General features: G+C 43.4%; 1 protein-coding gene across 3 annotated transcripts in view; it reads right to left on the bottom strand.

The window, feature by feature from the left end:
- The window catches only part of LOC126191061 (centrosome-associated protein CEP250-like), a 462,550-nt gene that overhangs the window by 185,966 nt on the left and 254,249 nt on the right, over positions 1 to 22,335 (bottom strand). For all 3 annotated transcript variants that reach the window (XM_049931777.1, XM_049931775.1, XM_049931778.1), the window contains exon 3: positions 19,029 to 19,125. In XM_049931777.1, coding sequence (XP_049787734.1) covers positions 19,029 to 19,125 — 97 coding nt within the window. The remainder of the gene's footprint in view (positions 1 to 19,028; positions 19,126 to 22,335) is intronic.

The raw sequence follows: 22,335 nt of genomic DNA, 5'->3' as shown, positions 1-22,335 counted from the left end.
GAATGGCGGACAGTGGTGGGCTCGCGCGTGCCTGGCCGAAAGGCGAAGGTGGGATCTGGCCGCGTGGCAGCTGCCTTACCCCTTTCCAACAGGTACGGGGTGCTTCCTAGTGGTGATGACATCGTTTCCGAGCCACCACAGGATGCCTCGCCTGTTGGGCCAGTGGCCGATTCTCCGGCAAGGTCCCGACAGTCACAGAGGGCGGGCCTATTAGTTATAGGGAGCTCCAACGTTAGGCGGGTTATGGAGCCCCTCAGGAAAATAGCGGGTAGGTCGGGGAAGAATGCCAGTGTGCACTCGGTGTGCTTGCCGGGGGGTCTCGTCCGTAATGTGGAGGAGGCCCTTCCGGCAGCTATTGAACGCACTGGGTGTGACCGGCTGCAGATAGTAGCACATGTCGGAACGAATGACGCCTGCCGCTTGGGTTCTGAGGCCATCCTTGGTTCCTTCCGGCGGCTGGCTGATTTGGTGAAGACAACCAGCATCGCACGCGGAGTGCAAGCTGAGCTTAATATCTACAGCATAGTGCCCAGAGTCGATCGCGGTCCTCTGGTTTGGAGCCGTGTGGAGGGTCTAAACCAGAGGCTCAGACGACTCTGCGACTATAATGGTTGCAAATTCATCGACCTCCGTTATTGGGTGGAGAACTGTAGGGCCCCCCTAGACAGGTCAGGCGTGCACTACACACCGGAAGCAGCTACTAGGGTAGCAGAGTACGTGTGGCGTGCACACGGGGGTTTTTTTAAGTTAGAGGGACCCCCCCCTTGGGCGAAACGATAAAATACCTGACGGCTTACCAGAGAGGACATTATCATCGTTGATAAAGAACGTCCGTCCTCAGAGACCAAAAACAGGAAAAGTTAACGTAATATTGGTAAACTGCAGGAGTATCCAGGGCAAGGTTCCTGAATTGGTATCTCTTATTGAAGGAAATAGTGCGCATATAGTATTAGGAACGGAAAGTTGGTTAAAACCGGAAGTGAACAGTAACGAAATCCTAGACACAGAATGGAATATATACCACAAGGATAGGATAAACGCCAATGGTGGAGGAGTATTTATAGCAGTAAAGAATTCAATAATATCCAGTGAAGTTATTAGCGAACGCGAATGTGAAATAATCTGGGTTAAGCTAAATATCAAAGGTGGGTCAGATATGATAGTCGGATGCTTCTATAGACCACCTGCATCAGCAACCGTAGTAGTTGAGCGCCTCAGAGAGAACCTGCAGAACGTCGTGAAGAAGTTTCGTGATCATACTATTGTAATAGGGGGAGACTTCAATCTACCAGGTATAGAATGGGATAGTCACACAATCAGAACTGGAGCCAGGGACAGAGACTCTTGTGACATTATCCTGACTGCCTTGTCCGAGAATTACTTCGAGCAGATAGTTAGAGAACCAACTCGTGAAGCTAACGTTTTAGACCTCATAGCAACAAATGACCGGAACTTTTCGACTCCGTGAATGTAGAAGAGGGTACCAGTGATCATAAGTCAGTGGTTGCATCAATGACTACAAGTGTAATAAGAAATGCCAAGAAAGGAAGGAAAATATATTTGCTTAACAAGAGTGATAGGGCACAAATCGCAGAATATCTGAGTGACCACCATCAAACGTTCATTTCTGAGGAAGAGGATGTGGAACAAAAATGGAAAAAATTCAGAAACATCGTCCAGTACGCCTTAGATAAGTTCGTACCGACTAAGGTCCAAAGCGAGGGGAAAGATCCACCGTGGTATAACAATCATGTACAAAAGGTACTACGGAAACAAAGAAAGCTTCATCATAGGTTTAAGAGTAGTCGAATCATAGCTGATAAGGAAAAGCTGAACGAAGCGAAAAAGAGCGTAAAGAGAGCAATGAGAGAAGCATTCAACGAATTCGAACATAAAACATTGGCAAACAATCTAAACAAGAACCCTAAAAAGTTTTGGTCATATGTAAAATCGGTAAGCGGATCTAAATCCCCTATTCAGTCACTCGTTGACCACGATGGCACGGAAACAGAGGACGACCGAAGAAAGGCAGAAATACTGAATTCAGTGTTCCGAAACTGTTTCACTGCGGAAAATCGTAACACGGTCCCTGACTTCAGCCGTCGCACGGACGCCAAAATGGAAAATATTGAAATAAACGATATCGGAATTGAAAAACAACTGCTATCACTTAGTAGCGGAAAAGCATCCGGACCAGACGAGATACCCTTAAGATTCTACAGTGATTATGCTAAAGAACTTGCCCCCTTTCTATCAGCAATTTATCGTAGATCGCTGGAAGAACGTAAAGTACCTAGCGACTGGAAGAAAGCGCAGGTCGTTCCCATTTTCAAGAAGGGTCATAAATCAGATGCGAATAATTATAGGCCTATTTCGCTTACGTCAATCTGTTGTAGAATAATGGAACATGTTTTGTGTTCTCGTATTATGACGTTCTTAGACAATACAAATCTCCTTCATCATAACCAACATGGATTCCGCAAACAGAGATCATGTGAAACTCAGCTCGCCCTATTTGCCCAAGAAATTCACAGTGCCGTAGACACTGGCGAGCAGATTGATGCCGTATTCCTGGACTTCAGGAAGGCATTTGATACGGTTCCGCACTTACGTTTAGTGAAAAAATTACGAGCTTACGGAATATCGGACCAGGTTTGTGATTGGATTCAGGATTTCCTAGAAGAAAGAACACAACATGTCATTCTTAACGGTTCAAAATCTGCAGATGTAGAGGTAATTTCGGGAGTACCGCAAGGAAGCGTGATAGGACCTTTATTGTTTACAATATACATAAATAACTTAGTTGACAACATCGGTAGCTCCGTGAGGCTATTTGCAGATGACACGGTTGTCTACAAGAAAGTAGCAACATCAGAAGACTCGTACGTACTCCAGGAAGACCTGCAGAGGATTAATGCATGGTGCGACAGCTGGCAGCTTTCCCTAAACGTAGATAAATGTAATATAATGCGCATACATAGGGGCAGAAATCCATTCCAGTACGATTATGCCATAGGTGGTAAATCATTGGAAGCGGTAACGACCGTAAAATACTTAGGAGTCACTATCCGGAGCGATCTGAAGTGGAATGATCACATAAAACAAATAGTGGGAAAAGCAGGCGCCAGGTTGAGATTCATAGGAAGAATTCTAAGAAAATGTGACTCATCGACGAAAGAAGTAGCTTACAAAACGCTTGTTCGTCCGATTCTTGAGTATTGCTCATCAGTATGGGACCCTTACCAGGTTGGATTAATAGAAGAGATAGACATGATCCAGCGAAAAGCAGCGCGATTCGTCATGGGGACATTTAGTCAGCGCGAGAGCGTTGCGGAGATGCTGAACAAGCTCCAGTGGCGGACACTTCAAGAAAGGCGTTACGCAATACGGAGAGGTTTATTATCGAAATTACGAGAGAGCACATTCCGGGAAGAGATGGGCAACATATTACTACCGCCCACATATATCTCGCGTAATGATCACAACGAAAAGATCCGAGAAATTAGAGCAAATACGGAGACTTACAAGCAGTCGTTCTTCCCACGCACAATTCGTGAATGGAACAGGGAAGGGGGGATCAGATAGTGGTACAATAAGTACCCTCCGCCACACACCGTAAGGTGGCTCGTGGAGTATAGATGTAGATGTAGATGTAGATGAAGCTGACTTGGAAGAGCAGCTGAACGGAATGGACAGTGTCTTGAAAGGAGGGTATAAGATGAACATCAACAAAAGCAAAACGAGGATAATGGAATGTAGTCGAATTAAGTCGGGTGATGCTGAGGGAATTAGATTAGGAAATGAGACACTTAAAGTAGTAAAGGAGTTTTGCTATTTGGGGAGCAAAATAGCTGATGATGGTCGAAGTAGAGAGGATATAAAATGTAGACTGGCAATGGCAAGGAAGGCGTTTCTGAAGAGAAATTTGTTAACATCGAGTATTGATTTAAGTGTCGGGAAGACGTTTCTGTAAGTATTTGTGTGGAGTGTAGCCATGTATGGAAGTGAAACATGGACGATAAATAGTTTGGACTAGAAGAGAATAGAAGCTTTCAAAATGTGATGCTACAGAAGAATGCTGAAGATTAGATGGGTAGATCACATAACTAATGAGGAGGTATTGAATAGAATTGGGGAGAAGAGGAGTTTGTGGCACAACTTGACTAGAAGAAGGGATCGGTTGGTAGGACATGTTCTGAGGCATCAAGGGATCACCAATTTAGTATTGGAGGGCAGCGTGAAGGATAAAAATCGTAGAGGGAGACCAAGAGATGAATACACTAAGCAGATTCAGAAGGACGTAGGCTGCAGTAGGTACTGGGAGATGAAGAAGCTTGCACAGGATAGAGTAGCATGGAGAGCTGCATCAAACCAGTCTGAGGACTGAGGACCACAACAACAACAACATATGAAGCTGCATCAGGGGATACTCGCTGATATGGCAAGTACGGTCGGGAGGTGCTGGGCAGTTATCAGATATCCTATAATTGCAGAGAGACCAGAGTAGTGACATTGTTAATGCAAAGGAAAAGCAGAACTGCTGTTTCATAGCTGACCTTATTGCATCACGTGCGAGCCATGAGACTTTTAGTGCTTATGTGATTGAAACCGATGCTTTAGAGAAACAAAGATGGGCCAAGACCATGTAAATACTCCTTGTTTATAGTCATAGGTATGGCAGTCTACCAGCTATCAGCTCTGGAGGGGGGGGGGGGGGGGAGACTGATCTACGACAATCTGCGCAAGTTTAAAGGTCAACAAGGGTCAACCACTCTCCATCTCTGACCTCGCGCACTGCTAGCTGTCACCCTGCTGCTCGCGCTTAGCTCAGTGCTGTGCACTTGGAGTCCTCCAACTGATGACCACCTGTGGGCCTCCCTCAGCAGCTGCCAGAGCCTGGGGACATTCAGCCTCCATACCCATGTGGGCAAACTCCTTGATGCCTGCCTCTGCTCGGGTGGGCAGGCACTGCTGCTGCCATTAGCCACCTCATCCATGTTGGGTTCACAGCGTGATTCTGCTCGCCTCTGCACGCCCCGTCCTGTGCTGCCCTGCAGTATCTAGTCTGTACCGCGAGCCGCCGTCCGCTGCCACAGTCAGCGTCCTTGAATAATTGCTGCTCTCATCACCTGTCAGCTTCACAATGCTGCTGCAGCTGTCATGTCGCCTGCTGATGGCTCTACCTCCTCGTTCGCCGTGTAACGTCCGGAGGGAACTGACTTCTCTGAGTATTGTCACAAACGTTGTAGTTAATAAACAGTAAATGATTTTTTTTTTAAAGATGCTGTTTTTGTGACGATTTATCGGCCGACTGTCACGCATCGAGTCACTATTCCAGAGTACCCCGCCACAACTGAGGTCACCACCCCTGACCTCCGCAATATCATCATTATCAACAAAATGTGAGAGATTTCCCTTGCAGAAGGGCTTACTGATCGACAATTTTCATACAATTTTGGCATGATATCTTTATGTCCCTCTTTAAGTACGTCATATTTCACATTTAAAGCTTTGAACTTTATTCTCAAGGATTACATTGGCGCTTTTTCATCCAACAATTATAGGGAAAAGACGTGTGTGTCTTTCTGAGAAAATCGAGCTGAAGCATTTTGCGAAAAATTACTAAACTCAACACAGAATACTATTTGTCTAGAACAGTGACTGATTTCTGATTTACTACTGACAAATTGTGGAATTTACTTTTATACTAACATGAGGCTAGCCTAAACACATTTTACGTTAATCTACTTTGTATTAAGATGAAATCGAAACAGTGAGTCGACAAGAGGGCCAAAGGAGAGTGTCATAAGATGGAAAGGCTTGACGGCTTGGGCTAGTATTATGTTGTGAGGTGGGCTAGGATACTGGAGAACACACTTACTTTTATATTTAATAATAACGGTATGAAATTTTATGGAATCATACCTGCTTGAGCTATTAGCTGGAACTAACAAAATGTAAGAATTGATACCACAGAGGCTGATGAGGTCTGTTACACTTCTAACCTCACAAGCTCCGTTCACAGATCATTCCAGATATAAAATCGACTCATCATAAAGAGAAGAGAGGTGTGAAAAGTTAGCAATTAGGAAAACAGTGTTAACAGAACTCACAGCTGCATACGATGTCATTAACCCTTATCTCCTACTCAGAAATATGTGCAATATCATCAAAGATTTTAATTTCACTCATGCTATCAGTAACATTCTTGGCAACAGAAGATTATTTGTAGACATCCACGGTCAAAAGAGCAGGTGGAGAAGCAATTTCGAATTCATTGACAAAAGCTGTCAAAAGCCCTACACTTCGTAAAAAAACTACTACAAGAACAACTAGCTTAAGCCAAACCATTCAAGGATACACATGTGTGCATTCCATTAGAATAACAACGATGTCACAAAGAGCCTGAACATCACCTGATAAGACATCCTGTCCAGCTGCCAAACAACTATGGGTCAACACGGATCGGTTTAATAAAAAAAATTGTGTCAAACAAACAGCAAGTAGGTGCATGAAACAATGTGGTTCGGAAGACTGAACTTATGGAGTGCAACCAAAGTAATAATTTTTTCCATTAGCCCTATTACTCCTAGGGAGAACATGCTTGCCAAATATATTATCAACTCTAACTCTCTAGAATTCTGGGTGCAGCACAAGTGGAATACGCCACATCCTCACAGGCTGTCTTCGACACAAACCTGTGGAGAATCTTACTGTCTTGCAGAAATATCAGCTTCAAATGCACGGGCACTGGCACTCAGTACATGCATTTATTTTATTTATGCACGGTTTAATACAACGTGCAAAGCTCTATCAAGAGTTTGAAAGCAGAGCTCCATTAGCACAGCCTAACGGCGTTTCTCGCAACAACAGACTGTAGCTGTGCGGCACCATCTGTCGCCTAAGGTGGCATGAGTGACTCCAGAAATTGAAAAGAGGGCATAGCATGAGGACAACCGGGCCTTCAACCCCCTAATAAGTCAAATGTGTTAGTAAGAACGTGTAGAAAACAATTCTGATAAATAACTCGAGACTATCATTAGCAGAGCATATTAGCACACTAAAATGCTGTAAATATGTCAACTTATGAGGCGAAGAGGAAAGAAAATGATTATAGAGATGACTGAAACACGTCCGACACTTCCTTAGGGTTAGTGCACACATATGAACTGCATGTAATACAAGTCAGCTCGTGGACATGAATCAGCCTGTGGGTCCGAGTTAGCTTGTGGGCACGTGTCGGTCTTTTGTATAGGTACAGCTGGACGAAGGAACCCACGAAGGAAGCTCTGAACGATAAGTAGCAGTCTGGAGGCTGGAAAGACAAGACAGCTGCAACTCGTATTCCTCTTTGGATACTAGGTAAGACTGCCAAGATTCAGGTCAGCGAGAAGTTTTCTGAAATCACCATAGGTGTTAGTATGGCCTTCTACATAAACAAGATTATAGGAGTGTTATTCCACGAGCCAGTGTTTTATAAGATGGTTGCTCCCAGGCTGGACGGAAGAGAAGAAATCACTTGCTCATCTGCCCGAGGTCTCACTTGATGAAGACCCGTCTTGCACAAAAGGGGCTATATAATGGGGTAGATTTTGTGTGACAGCAGTGCTGAGCAACTTACAGACCCTGACATAATGCAGTTTGTGCCCAGTGACCTGCACTGCTGAAGAAGATCTGGACACAGCTCCAGCTAGTGCATTTTCTGTTGCCCAGTATTAACCATTTAATTTTAATGAACATACTTATATTCCTTTTGGTATTTGTTTGTAGATAATTTTATCTTTATATATTAATTGTGTTGTATTGTTCTTGTTCTTTCTTGTACTGTTCTTGGTTTGTGTATGTACTTCTGACACGAGGACTATAAAACAATCGTACTGAGCCGCGCGGGATAGCCGCGCGGTCTAGGGTGAGTTGCCACAGTCCGCGCGGCTCACCCCATCGGTGGTTCGAATCCTCCCTTGGGCATGTGTGCGGGTGTTGTCCTTAGCGTAATTTACTTTAAGTTAAATTAAGTAGTGTGTAAGCCTAGGGATCGATGGCCTCAGCAGTTTGGCCCCATAGGAACCTACCACAAATTTCCAATCGTACTGACAGATGAGAATTTTCTGTATTGCTGATGTACTGTATAAATGCATAAAAGACGTAAGAATATGAGGCACTTATGTAATGCAATGGGACTCATATTGTATAGGGAGTGAAAGTTCGTTTTAATCTGAGATGGCAAGTAGCTGCACATTCAGAACGAATATAAGTGTGTATTTACAAGCACAGGTTACAGAGCGTGCCATATCTCAGTAGTTACGAGACTCTTTGATTCAGATATTGAGTTTGGTATATGAAAGTATTTCTGCAACACTCGTTGGCTTTTATGCTGCTGGCAAAATTTATCCAAGGAAATAACATGAAAATTCGGAACGCATCCCAGTTCAATGATGCGTATGTTCTCTATTCATGCTCTAATTTTTGGACGAAATTTTCGTCCATTCCACAATGGATTGAGAAAATTTGAATTTCATGTTACCTAGAACATAAACTTCTGTTCTAAAAACACTATCAGGAAGTATCGGAAGAGAATTTCCACTCGTGAGGTGACTGATAACATTCCACAAAAACAATATATTGTTGGTAGAGTGATTACAGATGGTAGCGTCCTTTGGCGATATATAAACAATACCAGAAAGCTTTAAACCGTGATGAAGCGGTTATATGGCTTATTTAAGAACTGCAACGTAAAGGAGAAAAAATCTTTTCCACAATGATGAGCAACTGTTTTTCGATTGTGAAATTTAGAGAAAACGAGGAAGACACCAGAGCGGACACTCACAAGTATGCTGCCTTTCCCTGAGCCGAAAAGAAAACTGCGAAAAACCTACATCAATGTGATCGAATAATCATTTCGATCTGTGTGCCTCAGAGTCGGGGTATAGCGCCGTTTCATTTGTTGACGGGCCCTGTACAGAAGTTTGTCTTCAAATTTCTGTAGCATAATTCAGGCGCACCCTTACAATGAAATAGCGAACCAAAAGAAACCCACACGCATGAGAAATCTGGGTATGTAAGCGGTCAGATTAACGAAAGAACAGAAAGCAAGTGAAGAGACAATAGTATTTGTTTTGTTGCTAGGCCCATATGCTTTACTTTCTCTTATCGGCGGCGCAGCAGTTCATTAAACTTGCCCCAAAGCATCCTGGCTGTACGAATTATACAGCAAAATTTCATTTGTAATCCAGTTAGCGTTTTTTTCTGTTTTAGTGAGATTGTGAGATATGCATGCCCATAATTTACATATAGGTCTTCGACAAAAATGTGGAAACACTGTGAGAAAAATATGCTTGAATATAAATCCAGATGCTATCCAAGCCTGCAGGTGGCGCTGTTTTATTTGATAAGTCGTAAGTTGTAAGTCGTGGTCAGAACAGAGATCTGTGTAGATGCGAGAGCATTGTATTGCAGCTAAGTAAATACAGGCGTGAGCAAATTGGTGGTGCTCGTGTGGGGAGTGTTTCCTTAAGCAAGGTAACTGAAGTGTTTGTTGCTTCAAGAGGCAGTGTATTGAAGATTTATATCGCATATAGGGAAGGCGGAAAAACATCATCTGCTAAGCCACAACGCCGACGAAGCTATGTGTTGAGTGATCGTGACTGACGGTTACTGGAGAGGATTGTGACGAAAAATAAAAGGACGACAGCTGCAAAAGTCAATGCATAACTGAATGTCACACCCACGAATCCTGTCAGCACCAAAATAACACAAAGGGAGCTCCAAAAATTTGGATCTGTAGAGCGAGCTGGAATTCCAAAACCATGTACCGGTGACGCCCATAACAGGAAAACGTGGTGCTGAAACCATAAAACCTGGACTACGGAGCAATGGAGAAAGTTATTTGGTCGGATGAGTCTTGTTTCACACTCTTTTCAACTGCTGACCGAATTCAAGTCCCAACAGTGAAGCACGGCGAGGTTTCGGTTATGACTTGGGCAGCCATATTTGTATGGCGGTGTTCCACAGGCACCACGGTCACTCTGAGAGGTCTCATTGCTGCCAAGGATTATGTGACCATTTTGGACAATCAGGTTAATCCTGTGGTACAATGTATGTTCCCCAATGGTGGTGTTGAGTGATGGTGTTGTGTTCAAAGACGACAAAACATCGCCCGGGACTCGTTTTGTGAGCACGAAGGTGAATTGTCGCGTCTCCTCTGGCCACTAAAGTCATCAGATCTCAATATCAGTGAATCTTTGAGGTCTACGCTGGAGATAAGGGTGTGTGACCGTTATATACCTCCATTATCGTTGCCTGAACTTACCACTATTTTGCAGAAAGAACGATATAAGATCCCCTTGAAAGCCATAGAGGACTCTTATTTATCCGTTCCGACGACTGGAAGCTGTTTCGAATGCCAATGGTCTTCCTGCGCCATATTAGGCATGGTAATGTGTTGTGTTTTTTGTGTTTCCACATTTCTGACCCCCCCCCCCCCATTTATCCCCCTGCCGAGGACAGAGGCAGCGAGCAGCTGCAGTCCAAGACACAGGCGCTGCGCATGCAGCCCAAATCCTTGGCGAATAACTGTCAAAGTCATATTTTAAATAGTCCAGCTGATACACGACGAATACAACTATCAGGGTAACAACGAGACGGCATGGTGTCCAGTCTAAACGAGATGATAGTTTTTTTTCCCTGCACTAAGTACATAATGAGAGAAAAAAACTAAACAACGTCCAATTCACTCTTGAAGTTTCTTTGAACAGGAACTTGTGATTTTTAGTCCATCTACTCTCCAATGTAACATTTCAATTAAAAAAATGCAGCAGCATATGACACCAATAAGTCCTGTGTTGCAAGGAAAAAAAACGAAATGGCAAAATCTCTACCCACTGTTAAGTAAACAACTGAGAAAAGAAAATTTAAAAAATGCTTACATCTGTCAGCAGCGTTACCGAAATGTATTTGTGAAACTGAGACCAGCTAAAGTACTGATCATGATTTTCAAGAGGCATTTTTAATATATTTACTTTACCACAAAACCAAAACAGTTAATACTGATGAAAATTGGCTTTATTGTGCCATTTCACAGGAACTTTGCAAACATTTGCTGTACAAAAGAGGTCACGTTTAACAGCTTCGGAATGCCTCAAGCGCTTTACGTTTTTGGGTGTGTGGGATGGTAAAACTCCAGACAACTGTATCAAGATGCAGATGCGCATCTTCCGCTTTGTCTCCAAAGTTTCAGTAACAGATCGTCGACTGGACTGACTCCTGATCCAGCGTATAACGCACGTCGTCATACAAGCATAGATCCTAGAAGCAGGCACCGGGCAGCCGTACTTGACAGGGTACATCAAACTAGGGAATTGACCGATACTGGAAACTTTTTGTGCAATTTGTTCCATTAATTAACAGGTGTTTTTAATAGTGTGCGTAAGTTTGATAGAAGACTATGCTGACAGTATCAGCCGTGGAACAAGTAGCCAAGACTGGAAAGAGTCCAATAGAGTAGAACGAGTTTATCCTCAATTGTGGTTCGTGTAGTTTTTTCCTTCTTCAGTTAGTACACAAGGATGGGAAAGGCGGGGGGGGGGGGGGGGGGGGCAGGCACCAGCTGGGAGCTTGGAGGCGGCAGTGCCTTTACAATTGAAAATAAGGATAGCTTCGAGAATCTGCATATTGGACATTACACTATGGGTTAAGAAGAAAAGAGAAGCACACAAAGTATAGAAGAGTAGCAGGAACAAGAACTCTGTAACTTGACGGTATACAGTGGGAAGATTATGCTATCCTGTATGGTAGAGTACATAAGATGAGCAGAGCAAAAATGACATGAAAAGTGAAGACAGAAGATGCTTTCCTTCTAAGAAATTGGCTACTTTTCAACAGTGGAAAAAGTTTCTGAAAATTTATGTGAGAGCACAGCAGCGAATGTAGGTAAAATGTGGACAAATTTGAAATAGAAATAAGGTAACTGGAGCCTATAAAACGTGGTAATATAAAACAAATCTGAATTAAAGTTGCCAAATAAATGATGGGGTGAGAAGGGTTGATATGGAAAAGTCAAGGTCTCATATCTATGGAGACCCATTACCACAAATCGTACACCCCCAAATGTAAGTTAAATGTGTATGAAAAGAAGAGATATGGACGGTCAGAGGGAAAGAATTAGATGCAACTTACGTCCCAGTGCATAATTAAATGTGAAATAATATGTTAATAATTATTATCTTATCGATAATAGAGATAATGAGATACGAGTAATTAAAATACAAATAAAGAGAGAGATATTAGAATAGATAGAGAAAGAAATCTAGAGAAAACTCTTACAGGGGGTGACCTGTGGGAAATAGGTAGAAGAGTGGAGGTTGGGCATTCGAGTGTGCTGAACAGATTATACAGGGTGTAACAAAAGTACATAGTGAGTCAAAAAGGACTTTACAACTTTGGAATTATATAGAAATTTACTAACTTACAGAATCGGTACGTCTGTCATTTTGTAGCAAACAACCTCAAGTTTGATTCACGTAGTGCGTCAGTACATAATTCTGCCACCAGGAGCGAAAGCGTAGTGCACAGTTAAAATGGCTACTTTCAGTGGAGCAGAGTGTGCTCTCTGCATGTTTTGGTTTCGTGAAAAAAAAAACTCTGCAACAACTGATCGGCGTGAATTTCGCACCGAATACGCTAAAGAATCTCCAAGTGGGTTTACAATTTACTCTTGGCAGAAGAACTTTATTGACACGGGTTGTTCACTGCGACATGATAAATCACCAGGTCGACCGCGTGTTGATGATTATATACAACAAGCTTAGGGAGAACTTTGCCCACAGTCCACAAAAAATCAATGCGATATGCGCCTCGCGGGACCGGCATTCCACAAAAGACTGTTTGGCAAGATGATGCACCACACAATTTCCTCACAGAAGTTCGGTGTTTCCTCGATAATTGCTTCCCATGTCCGTGAATTGGCCGTGAAGGGCCAATCGCTGTATGTTCCTCCCCTACCAAACCATTTAGCCGACCTGAAAAATTGACCCTACGCTCCCACTGCACAAGTTACGCTCGATTTGCTGCAATGAGTGGAAGAAGAATTGATTACTAGTAGGATGTCTGCTGCAATTACAAATGGTAGTCACATCGAACCAAAATGGCACTTGATACTTTTATATGAAACTTGAGGTCGTTTGCTACAAAATGACACATCTACTAATTCTGTAAGTTACCTCAATAAATTTCTGTTATCATTCGAAAGTTGTAAAGTCCTTTTTTGACTCACCCTGCATACCAACAAACTTGGAGGGGCTGTAGAGGATATCTTGAGGAACAATGGATGTGAGGAACCCCTTTCCCGGAAATGTCACGCAGCGACGCTAAAGGGCGTCCAAGTTGCAGCGGAAGTCGCCTGCCATCAGGCCATCCTTCGGCTGCAACGCTGATGTACCGCAGGCCGAACTCCTCGCAGTGGACGTGCAGTATTCGAAACGTTAAGCGGCGTCCGACGAGCGAACGCTTGTCGCTACAACACTGTAGTGCCAACAAGCCCAGTGGCAGCCAGTGTGTCAGCGTCACACACAACCCACGCTCGCTGTCCTAGCGGCGCGAGTTTTCCCCTGCAACGTGGACGCTCTGTAGCGTCGCCAGATCACATTTCCAGAGGTGGTTTCCTACCCTCCATTTTTCCTCAAGACTCCCCCTAAAATCCATGTTTGTCGGTGTATTTTCGTTACAGCCTGTGTATGTAAGCTTCCGAGTGCAGCAGATATTCAGAGATACTTCAAACTGAAGGGTAGTTGTGAACCGATAGCACGATCGATGAGTGCAGTGGGCCTCATAATAAAGACTGTGTACGCATCAGACAAAGACGGTACAAGTGCTGCATCCGTGAAATTGTATCTATCCTGGTTTAATTTACAAATTCTGCAAGGAATTTTGATCTGAATGAATTAATTCCCAAGATCTTTTACAACCTTAATTAGCAATACAGAATGGGCGAAATACGAAATAATTTTTCACAAATACTATGGAAAAATGTAGGATGAGTATAGAGTCAAGGTCAAGACTTCAGAAGACTTCTGTTATGCAGCTGTGTAATAACCGTTTCCTTCCACAGTTTACAAAGTTATAAAGCTATATTTGATACTTCTTTACCAGTTTTGTTTAAAACTCAAGTTCGTCGCTAAAACCCTCTGGGCTTAACTTCATAATAAGATCAATTGTGGTGACAGTGGCAGATTTACATATTCTGTATCACCCTCCACATATTAGGCTCTAAATTTGATCCCGTGGGTCAGTCACCAATGGGCTGTGAGATGTAAACATGGGATATGCTATGAGAAGATAGAAGTGTAAGAAAATCAAGGCCTGCAGTAAGTAAATTATTTGTATCTCTCTAACCTGGAGAAAGACTTAATTGAAGAACAATTGTACCTATTTTTCATGGACTTTTTACTCCACAATTACTGGGTTGTTATAATTAAAATGCAGCTACCCACAGAGGTCCAGTGTGAGCTGAAATTATCGTATGGCAGCGAAACTTGGTATATATGCTAATGCGCTAATGCGGAAACGACTTACGCTTAAAAAATTAATTCCAATTTTGGCCACCAGGTGCAATTCTGGCACTGTGAACGCAAGAGAGATGTATAGAAATGTTTCCGTATGTAGGGCATTAGGAATGGATAGTATAAGAGAGATGTATTGAAATGTTTCCATATGTAGCGCATTAGGAACGGATAGTATTCTGAAAAGGTCAAACAAGTGAGATAAGCATAATGTTGACTTTATCATTAACTGCTGGTTACACATTTTGTTCAATTTGAACATGGAAGACGTCCACGAGACGCTGCAGCCAGAAAACGACGTGATTAACAGTGCTCGCAGCAGTTCCGCTGAAATCACAGCAACATGTTCCTATATACTGGCCTTCAGCTCAGGTAGAGACCGAACGAGTCCCTGGTAAACGTATTCTTTTAGACACCTCCAGAGCCAAAAACCACATGAATTCAGATCAGGTGACCTTGTAGGCCATGATGCTGGTGAACGTCTGGAGATGACACGTTCGTTTAAGGTTGCATTAAGCAGATCTTCATACGGCGAGCGACATGAGGTGTTGCCCCATCTTGCATGAAAACAATAATTCTCACACAGTTGCGCTCTTTCATAACAGGAATCATATGCCGTACAAGAGATCTCGACAACGTGCAAAAGTCACGGTACACCTGGCAGGCTCTCTGGGTGTATTCTGTTCAAAGGAGGACAGTCCGAGAATAAGGGTGCTTGTGAATCCACACAGTCACACACGGCAGGTGCCATGGCTCTTCGTGCACAACACGCGGTGTAACACTACCCCAAATCCGGCAGTTCTATGTATTCACCGCACGCTGTAGTCTAAAATGTGCCCTGTCACTCCATAGAGAATTGCCCGGCCACATCATGGACCGTGCCAGAAACCAAAGAGCGAATTCAGAACGTTGCTGCGTTCCTGCACCAGTTGGTCATCGTACGGATACCAGCGTAAAATAAGCCACAAAACAGATCACAGAACTTTCCGTACTGTTGACCACGTGGCGGATAATTCTCGTGGCATTGGACGAGCACTACCACTACCAGGGGCAAGCTCGTCAGTAACTTCCACGGGAATAGGAAGCCTTCGTCTTCCACGTGCCGCACCAAGTTCATCCGCGTTTCCTAATTTCATTACCATCTCCTTTAAACAATTTAATGATAACGGGCCTCCCCTCAGACCTTTTAGTCGGCAATACTCTTTCAATGCAGCACTATCATTGCTGTCATTCATATAAAACAGTTTCACAAACAGCCCACAGTTTCTCTTCTCAATAGCCATGCTGTTCACTCACGTTATGACTTGTCAAATGAAATCGCGGATTCATACCGTAATACAAACAGTGTTCAGCGCCAGATCTGCACCGGGATGACAAAACTAGAACTAATTTTTTTTTTCCCGGCGTAAATCGGTTCCGCATTACGGCATTAGCATATCTACCACGTTTCGCTGTCATATGACAATTACAGCCAACTCCGGACCTTCGTTAAGTTGCTGCACTTTAATTATAACTAACCGGTATGAATAAGCTTGTATAAAAAAGCTCTCGAGTAAAATGAATTTGTTTGCAATTATACTGTAATGTATTCTCTCAAATTAATTTTGCGGAAATTCTGTGAACCTCTATACAACTTTTCCTGCATCCAATTAACATCCAAAGAAGATCCACCCGACGAATCCGGTTTTCTCTGTCCGGATGAGAGAGTCTAGTATCTGCTTAAAAACTGTTTGAAGATCTTTCTGGAATGTCCAGTTTAACACAGTCTCTTAGATGGCTCCAGGATAATCCTTCAGATTGGTCTTTTAGACACACGAATGGAGGGAGTACGTAAAATTCTAACTACATAGTGAAATACCTTAAACATTCGAGACTACCAAGTAGTGTGTCGCCAAGTGACTTGTGGGCTCCTGCAACGGAAGCAGAGGGTCTGAAAGTAAGACACTTATAATGAACAATACACTAACAATGCTTTTTCCATGAATATAGAAGACTATGGAGATTTTATTTGCGGTCGCGCAAAGGTAATGAATAAAACGTAATGAAGCCGATTATGCAGGGACCTTTAATAGCATCTCTACTGAAATTTACTATAGTTCCTGTGATAGTAACATTAATGTATATCCTGTTAGCTAATTTATTATAACATTATAATTGCTTTCCGGAGCCGTCTTGTCACTTGTAAAATTTAGCATGGAAGTTGATGCACGCAGCCGCTGTCAAACGAGATCATTCCTCTTGTTGCGGCTTTGTATTACAGAAGAAGAACAGCTCGAGAGTAATCTTTAATTGGGCGTATTATGTGTCGTCTACTTGCCAACGAAAGCTGTAGCTTGTGTAGTAAAGCCGACACCGTTTTTAATTCAACGAACAGCATGTCTGACTGGCATGCCTGTGACTCTGGTTTTGCGGTATTGTCAGGGATTTTTCTTGATGGAAGGACTGGAATGCACACGGCCAAGTGAAGCCAACTGAGGCGCTACTTGAACGAGACGTCGCGATTCCAAGGCTGACCAACGGCCGGAAATCGGGATGCTGACGCATGCCACCCCATACCGCATCCGAATGCGTGACATAGGATGACACGGCGGCCGGTCGGGATGCCGTTGTCCTCTGGTCCCAGTGGCGGAGTTGCTTTTAATTTTGTGTGCTGTATTTTTTACTGATTGATTACCTCATTAAACTCACGGCAACTGGTCATATTTTCTGAATATGTAACTAAGAATAAGCGAGTTTGAATATTAATTCGCGACATAACCCTGCAGTGAAATGTTGCATCCCATAAGGCGGATCACCACGACCACCACCACCACCACCACCACCACCACCACCACCATCATCATTAGCAGCCTTTTCACAATCACTGCCGAACAAAGCATTTATCCACACTTCTCCAAGCATTATGGTTTTCAGCTACATGCATCCATGTTTCTCCAGCATGATTTTTTTATATGACCTATCCAACTCCCATTTAGGGTTATTTCTTGTCTCTAGGAATCCAGAAAAAATTTTCTTAGTCCATTTACCACCTATCCGGCGGCTACATGTCCCACTTTCGCCATTCCATATTCAGTACAGTCACAATTACGTGGTGCATCCCATTTCGTTACCCCGTTTCTCCTTGTTAATTCCCAACTTGCATCTCTCTACTGCTCGTTGCGCAAGCTTAATTTTGAACGGTTTTCGCTTTAAACGTCCATGTCTCACTGCCACAAGTCAAAATCGGTAGTACAAACTGATGATATACTTTTTGTTTCAGACACATCAAGAGCTAAATTTTGAAAACCATAGTAGCTTACTAACAGCACTCGCGGCCATTTTCATTCTAACGTTTATTGCTTTTGCTGTCCATTCAGCGTTTTCCTTCGGCTGCCGCAAATACTAACACTCAAACACTGGTTCTGTGGCTTCACTGCTCATTTCTACTATTTTCATTTCGAAGTGTTCGTTGTACACTATCTTATTATACAGGGCGGCCAGAAAGAGTCTGGAACACTTGTAAGAGTGTTGCAGGGTGGTTTGTGTTGAGAAATAAATTGTCAAGAAAAAAATTCGATACGGTGCGCCGTTTCCGAGTTAATTAGTATTGAAGTTAACCAATCACGCTGTTGAGGGCACAGGTCCAAGTGGCCCGCCATTGACGGTTTCGCTAGACATGTTCTTCGTTTGTTTTCCTAAAACTGAACGAGAGAGCGATACAGAAACTGGGTATGGGACGGCAGTAAGGATCGAACCCGAGCCAAAGGCTGAGCAGTCTCGGCGCTAATATCTATGCTACGAGAACATCTGACACCTAGTGTGTCTGGTGGGCCGCTTGAATTTGCGCGTGCAACGGCCAGTTTGGCTAACTTCAGTGCTAATTAAATCGAAAACGGCGCGTCATAACGAATTTGGTCTTAACAATTATTTCTCAGAACAGCCTACCCTGCAAAACCCTTGCAAGCTTTTCAGACTGTGTCAGAGCAGCCTGTATAATAAAATGAAGATGATGGTGGAGGTTGTAGTGATGCTTCACTGTCAAGCGACGCATGAACCAACAGTCATCTCAGGCTCGACGTGCGCAGTTTTCACGAGCTTTCCCTTCTCTGGAAGCAGCCGAACAATTTACCTGTTTATCTGTCAGCAATACTGACACAGACATTCGCAGCCTACTACCAAGGCGTTTTCGGAACCCTTCATCATGTTTCTTCTATAACGGGCAAGTGTTTAAGTAATAGATGGCAATAGGGCTAATCCATCCAGTGCTTTAGGCCTACGCTTCTCTTCCTGTATTGTGTCAATATTAACGGGTTTGACTTCAAGTATAAAACCGACTTGCAGCAGTTTCATTTAAACTGCCGTTGTACTTGTGGTCATAGCCCGTAGTGTAGCAACCCCGGCGGGAAGGTACTCGGCTTCAGCACGTTTTAGACACGCCCCGGCCGCGAGGGACGGGAGGCAGCGGCGGCGGCCGGCGCCGTGCGGCTGACTTACCGACGCCCTTGTTCTGCAGCATCTCCAGCAGCTTCTTGATGCTCTCGTCGCGGGCCTGCAGCGTCTGCTTCTGCGTCTCTATCCGCAGCTCCAGCTCCTGTGAACACCAGACCCGCCAGATTAGCAACACGTCATACGGCCGTCTACCAAGAGTCAGTCTGTTCACTGCTGCTACACCAGCGCCAACAACTTGAATTTATTAAATGAAGGACGTTCTCTATATAGAGTGTTGGAAAGAAAACTGAAAGTGGGGCCAGAGCATGGCAGGGGACGTGGTATGGGGCAAAATTTCCATATAACAAAGGCCGGAAATGAATTGTATAACTACGACGATTGCGCGGTAGTCAACGGCTGCGAAAAACTGGTCGCAATAATTTTTGAGACCGAGACTTTCATTCGTAACACACCAGAAATTTTCGATAGAGTGACCCAAATACTTCTTCGTCAACTTTGTACTGAAGGTGGAGGAAGCAATTTCGAGAATTTATAGTAAAAATGTTATTTGAGAAAACAAGTGTTTATAATTTAAAATGTTTTCTTCTTCGTCGGAGACTTAGCTTATAGTTCGTTATTTATCTGTATCTTGAGACCAGATTCCATTAGGAAGTTTGTGCACCGGGACCATACAAGAATTACAAGGAAAGGAAACTCCAGCATTAGTCGTATAAATTTAAAACAGCTTTTTTATTATTATTATTGCACATCGATTTCAATCAGAGAGTGATCATCTTCAGTGCTAGACTAAGTCCTATGGACTCATACAGTCAGGAACAAAATACAACTTCAATCGTAGGTGTTTATCGTGAAAAACATGGGAACTACCAGGTAAGAGTCCACAGGACTTAGTCTTGTTCTGAAGATGATCATTCTGTGATTCAAATCGATATACAACAATAATGATAAAAATATTTCAGATTTATATGACTAATTCTAAACGTACCCTTCTTTGGATTACCTGTACCTGTTAAAATGAATGTCTATGGTTCAAATGGCTCTGAGCACTATGGGACTTAACTTCTGAGGTCATCAGTCCCCTAGAACTTAGAACTACTTAAACCTAACTAGCCTAAGGACATCACACACATCCATGGCCGAGGCAGGATTCGAACCTGCGACCGTAGCGGTCGCGCGGCTCCAGACTGTAGCGCCTAGAACCGCTCGGCCACTCCGGTGAATGTCCATGCTCTCATTACGTAGTACAAATTAAAATATTTGGCTTTTAGTGTTCATTATCATAAACATTGCACCTTACAGTATCACATGTCGGCTGCCTTACTATGGGGCCCACTAACCCACCCCCAACCTAAAAAGTACTCTTAGCCCCCTGAACTATTGCGCCCCTGAAGTGAATGGTTCTCGTTGTACCCTTGCCCGATTCACGGCTGACGCTACAGATCATTCATTTATAATCATCATTATCATAAGACGTATCACGTGATTAAGCGATGGAAGTGGAAGTTGAAGTCGTCGCCGATAAGAATACATTACCCGCCGGAGTCAGAAACTTAGTGCGGCAGCGGCCTGAGGAAAAATTTAGGGTTCCTTGGGCTGTTTATTGCGGACGCTACAGATTAAATAACACTATACCCGTTCATGTCACCGACAGAGCTGAATTTCATATCAGTACCACCGATCTCTAATAAACACTGATACAGAATCATCTTCCGACAGCTTACACACACATCGGGTCCATACACACACATGTTTGTTAATAAAAAAATTAGTAGACCCATCACTTCTCGCAGCGGCATACGACTGGTTTACCATAAAAGTCCCGTGTGCCGAGCGAGGTGGCGCAGTGGCTAGCACACTGGAATCGCATTCGAGAGGACGACGTTTCAAACCCGCATTCGGCCATCCTGGTTTAGGTTTTCCGTGATTTCCCTCAGTCGCTTCGGGCAAATGCCGGGATGGCTCCTTTGAAAGGCCACGGCCGACTTCCTTCCCCATCCTTCCCTAACCCGATAGGACCGATGACCTCGCTGTTTGGTCCTCTTCTCCATATCAACCAACCAAAAGTCCTGTATGCGATAACATCAAGAGGAGGAAAATTCTCCACACGCGTTGCCAAAGAACGGACAGCTGAATCAGCACGAACAATAGCAATAGTCAATCACACTTGTCCAACTTCAGCAGCAACGTTAGTTGAAGCAGAATCAATACGTGCACCACGAAACATCAGCTGAACAGGGGAGCCTAGATTTTCCTTGGTCCGTTGCCGCGCTAAGTCAGGATACGGGATATAGACTTCGGCGCGTAATCTATTCTTAGGAGTGACAATTCAACTTTCATATCGCTTAATCTCGTGATACGCCGCATGGTGATGATGTTGTTGATGATGATTATGATCATAAATGACTAATATGTAGCATCAACCATGAACCTGGAGAGGGTACAACGAGAACAATTCACCACGACGGAGGGGAGGGGGGGGGGGGAGGTATTTTAAGGAATTAGATTTTGGAATGTCGGGTTAAATGAATACACACCCACGCGCTTGTCGCTGGTGCCGTTTTACGCTCGTAGTTCTGACCTTCGGGTATATGTAAAATTCAGTTCGACTGTACGTCCCCCTACTCTGCTTCGACGTTTCTATCAGATTCTATTTCCTGTACGGTGTTTAACAATGTCGATTGAGGCTGCGTAATATTAATATTTATTTGAAGTCTTGTGGAACCAGTATCGGTCATTAAGCCCATCTCTAGCGAGATGAGAAAACGAAAGCAAACACCAATGAGAACCGACATTTACCTAAAAATAATTTCACAGCAGTAAATATTATTGTATCATGTCGGCCTACAAACCAACTGTTAGACTGGAGTCCACTAACCTGATGATTGCATTACACTGACGTGATTACTGATCGAATGCATCTATCACAAATGGATGACTGAATATGGGAAGTGAAAAGCAAAGAGCACGTATCGCACAGTGGAATTTTAAAGCAAGCGAAGTAGATTGACGCTGATTGAATTGTGTCCCAAATAGCACACTCGAATTTTCGAAGGAACTGCAGTGTATGTAAAAGAAGCACTCATAGGCAAAGGTACTTTGACGCTTCGTTATTGACGAAATGAGTTTTAGTTCTTTCTATATTCGGGCAGATTTACTTCCTGTTATAGGTCACAATCATATAACGTGATTGTTTTACAACACTTACATGAGAAAACATATTACAGTCTGCGTTAAATGCTAGTGCAAATATTATCGGCTGTCAGAATCACTTGAATATATAGTACGTCAAACAATCTCAACAGCAGGAAACGATGTTCAGTTGAGGATCAAATACCAGTAAGGATAACAGGTT

This window comes from Schistocerca cancellata, chromosome 6 (assembly GCF_023864275.1).
Source record: "Schistocerca cancellata isolate TAMUIC-IGC-003103 chromosome 6, iqSchCanc2.1, whole genome shotgun sequence".
Classification (NCBI taxonomy): domain Eukaryota; kingdom Metazoa; phylum Arthropoda; class Insecta; order Orthoptera; family Acrididae; genus Schistocerca; species Schistocerca cancellata.
Note: the sequence above shows the minus strand (reverse complement) of the source record. Positions and strands in the feature narration are given on the sequence as shown.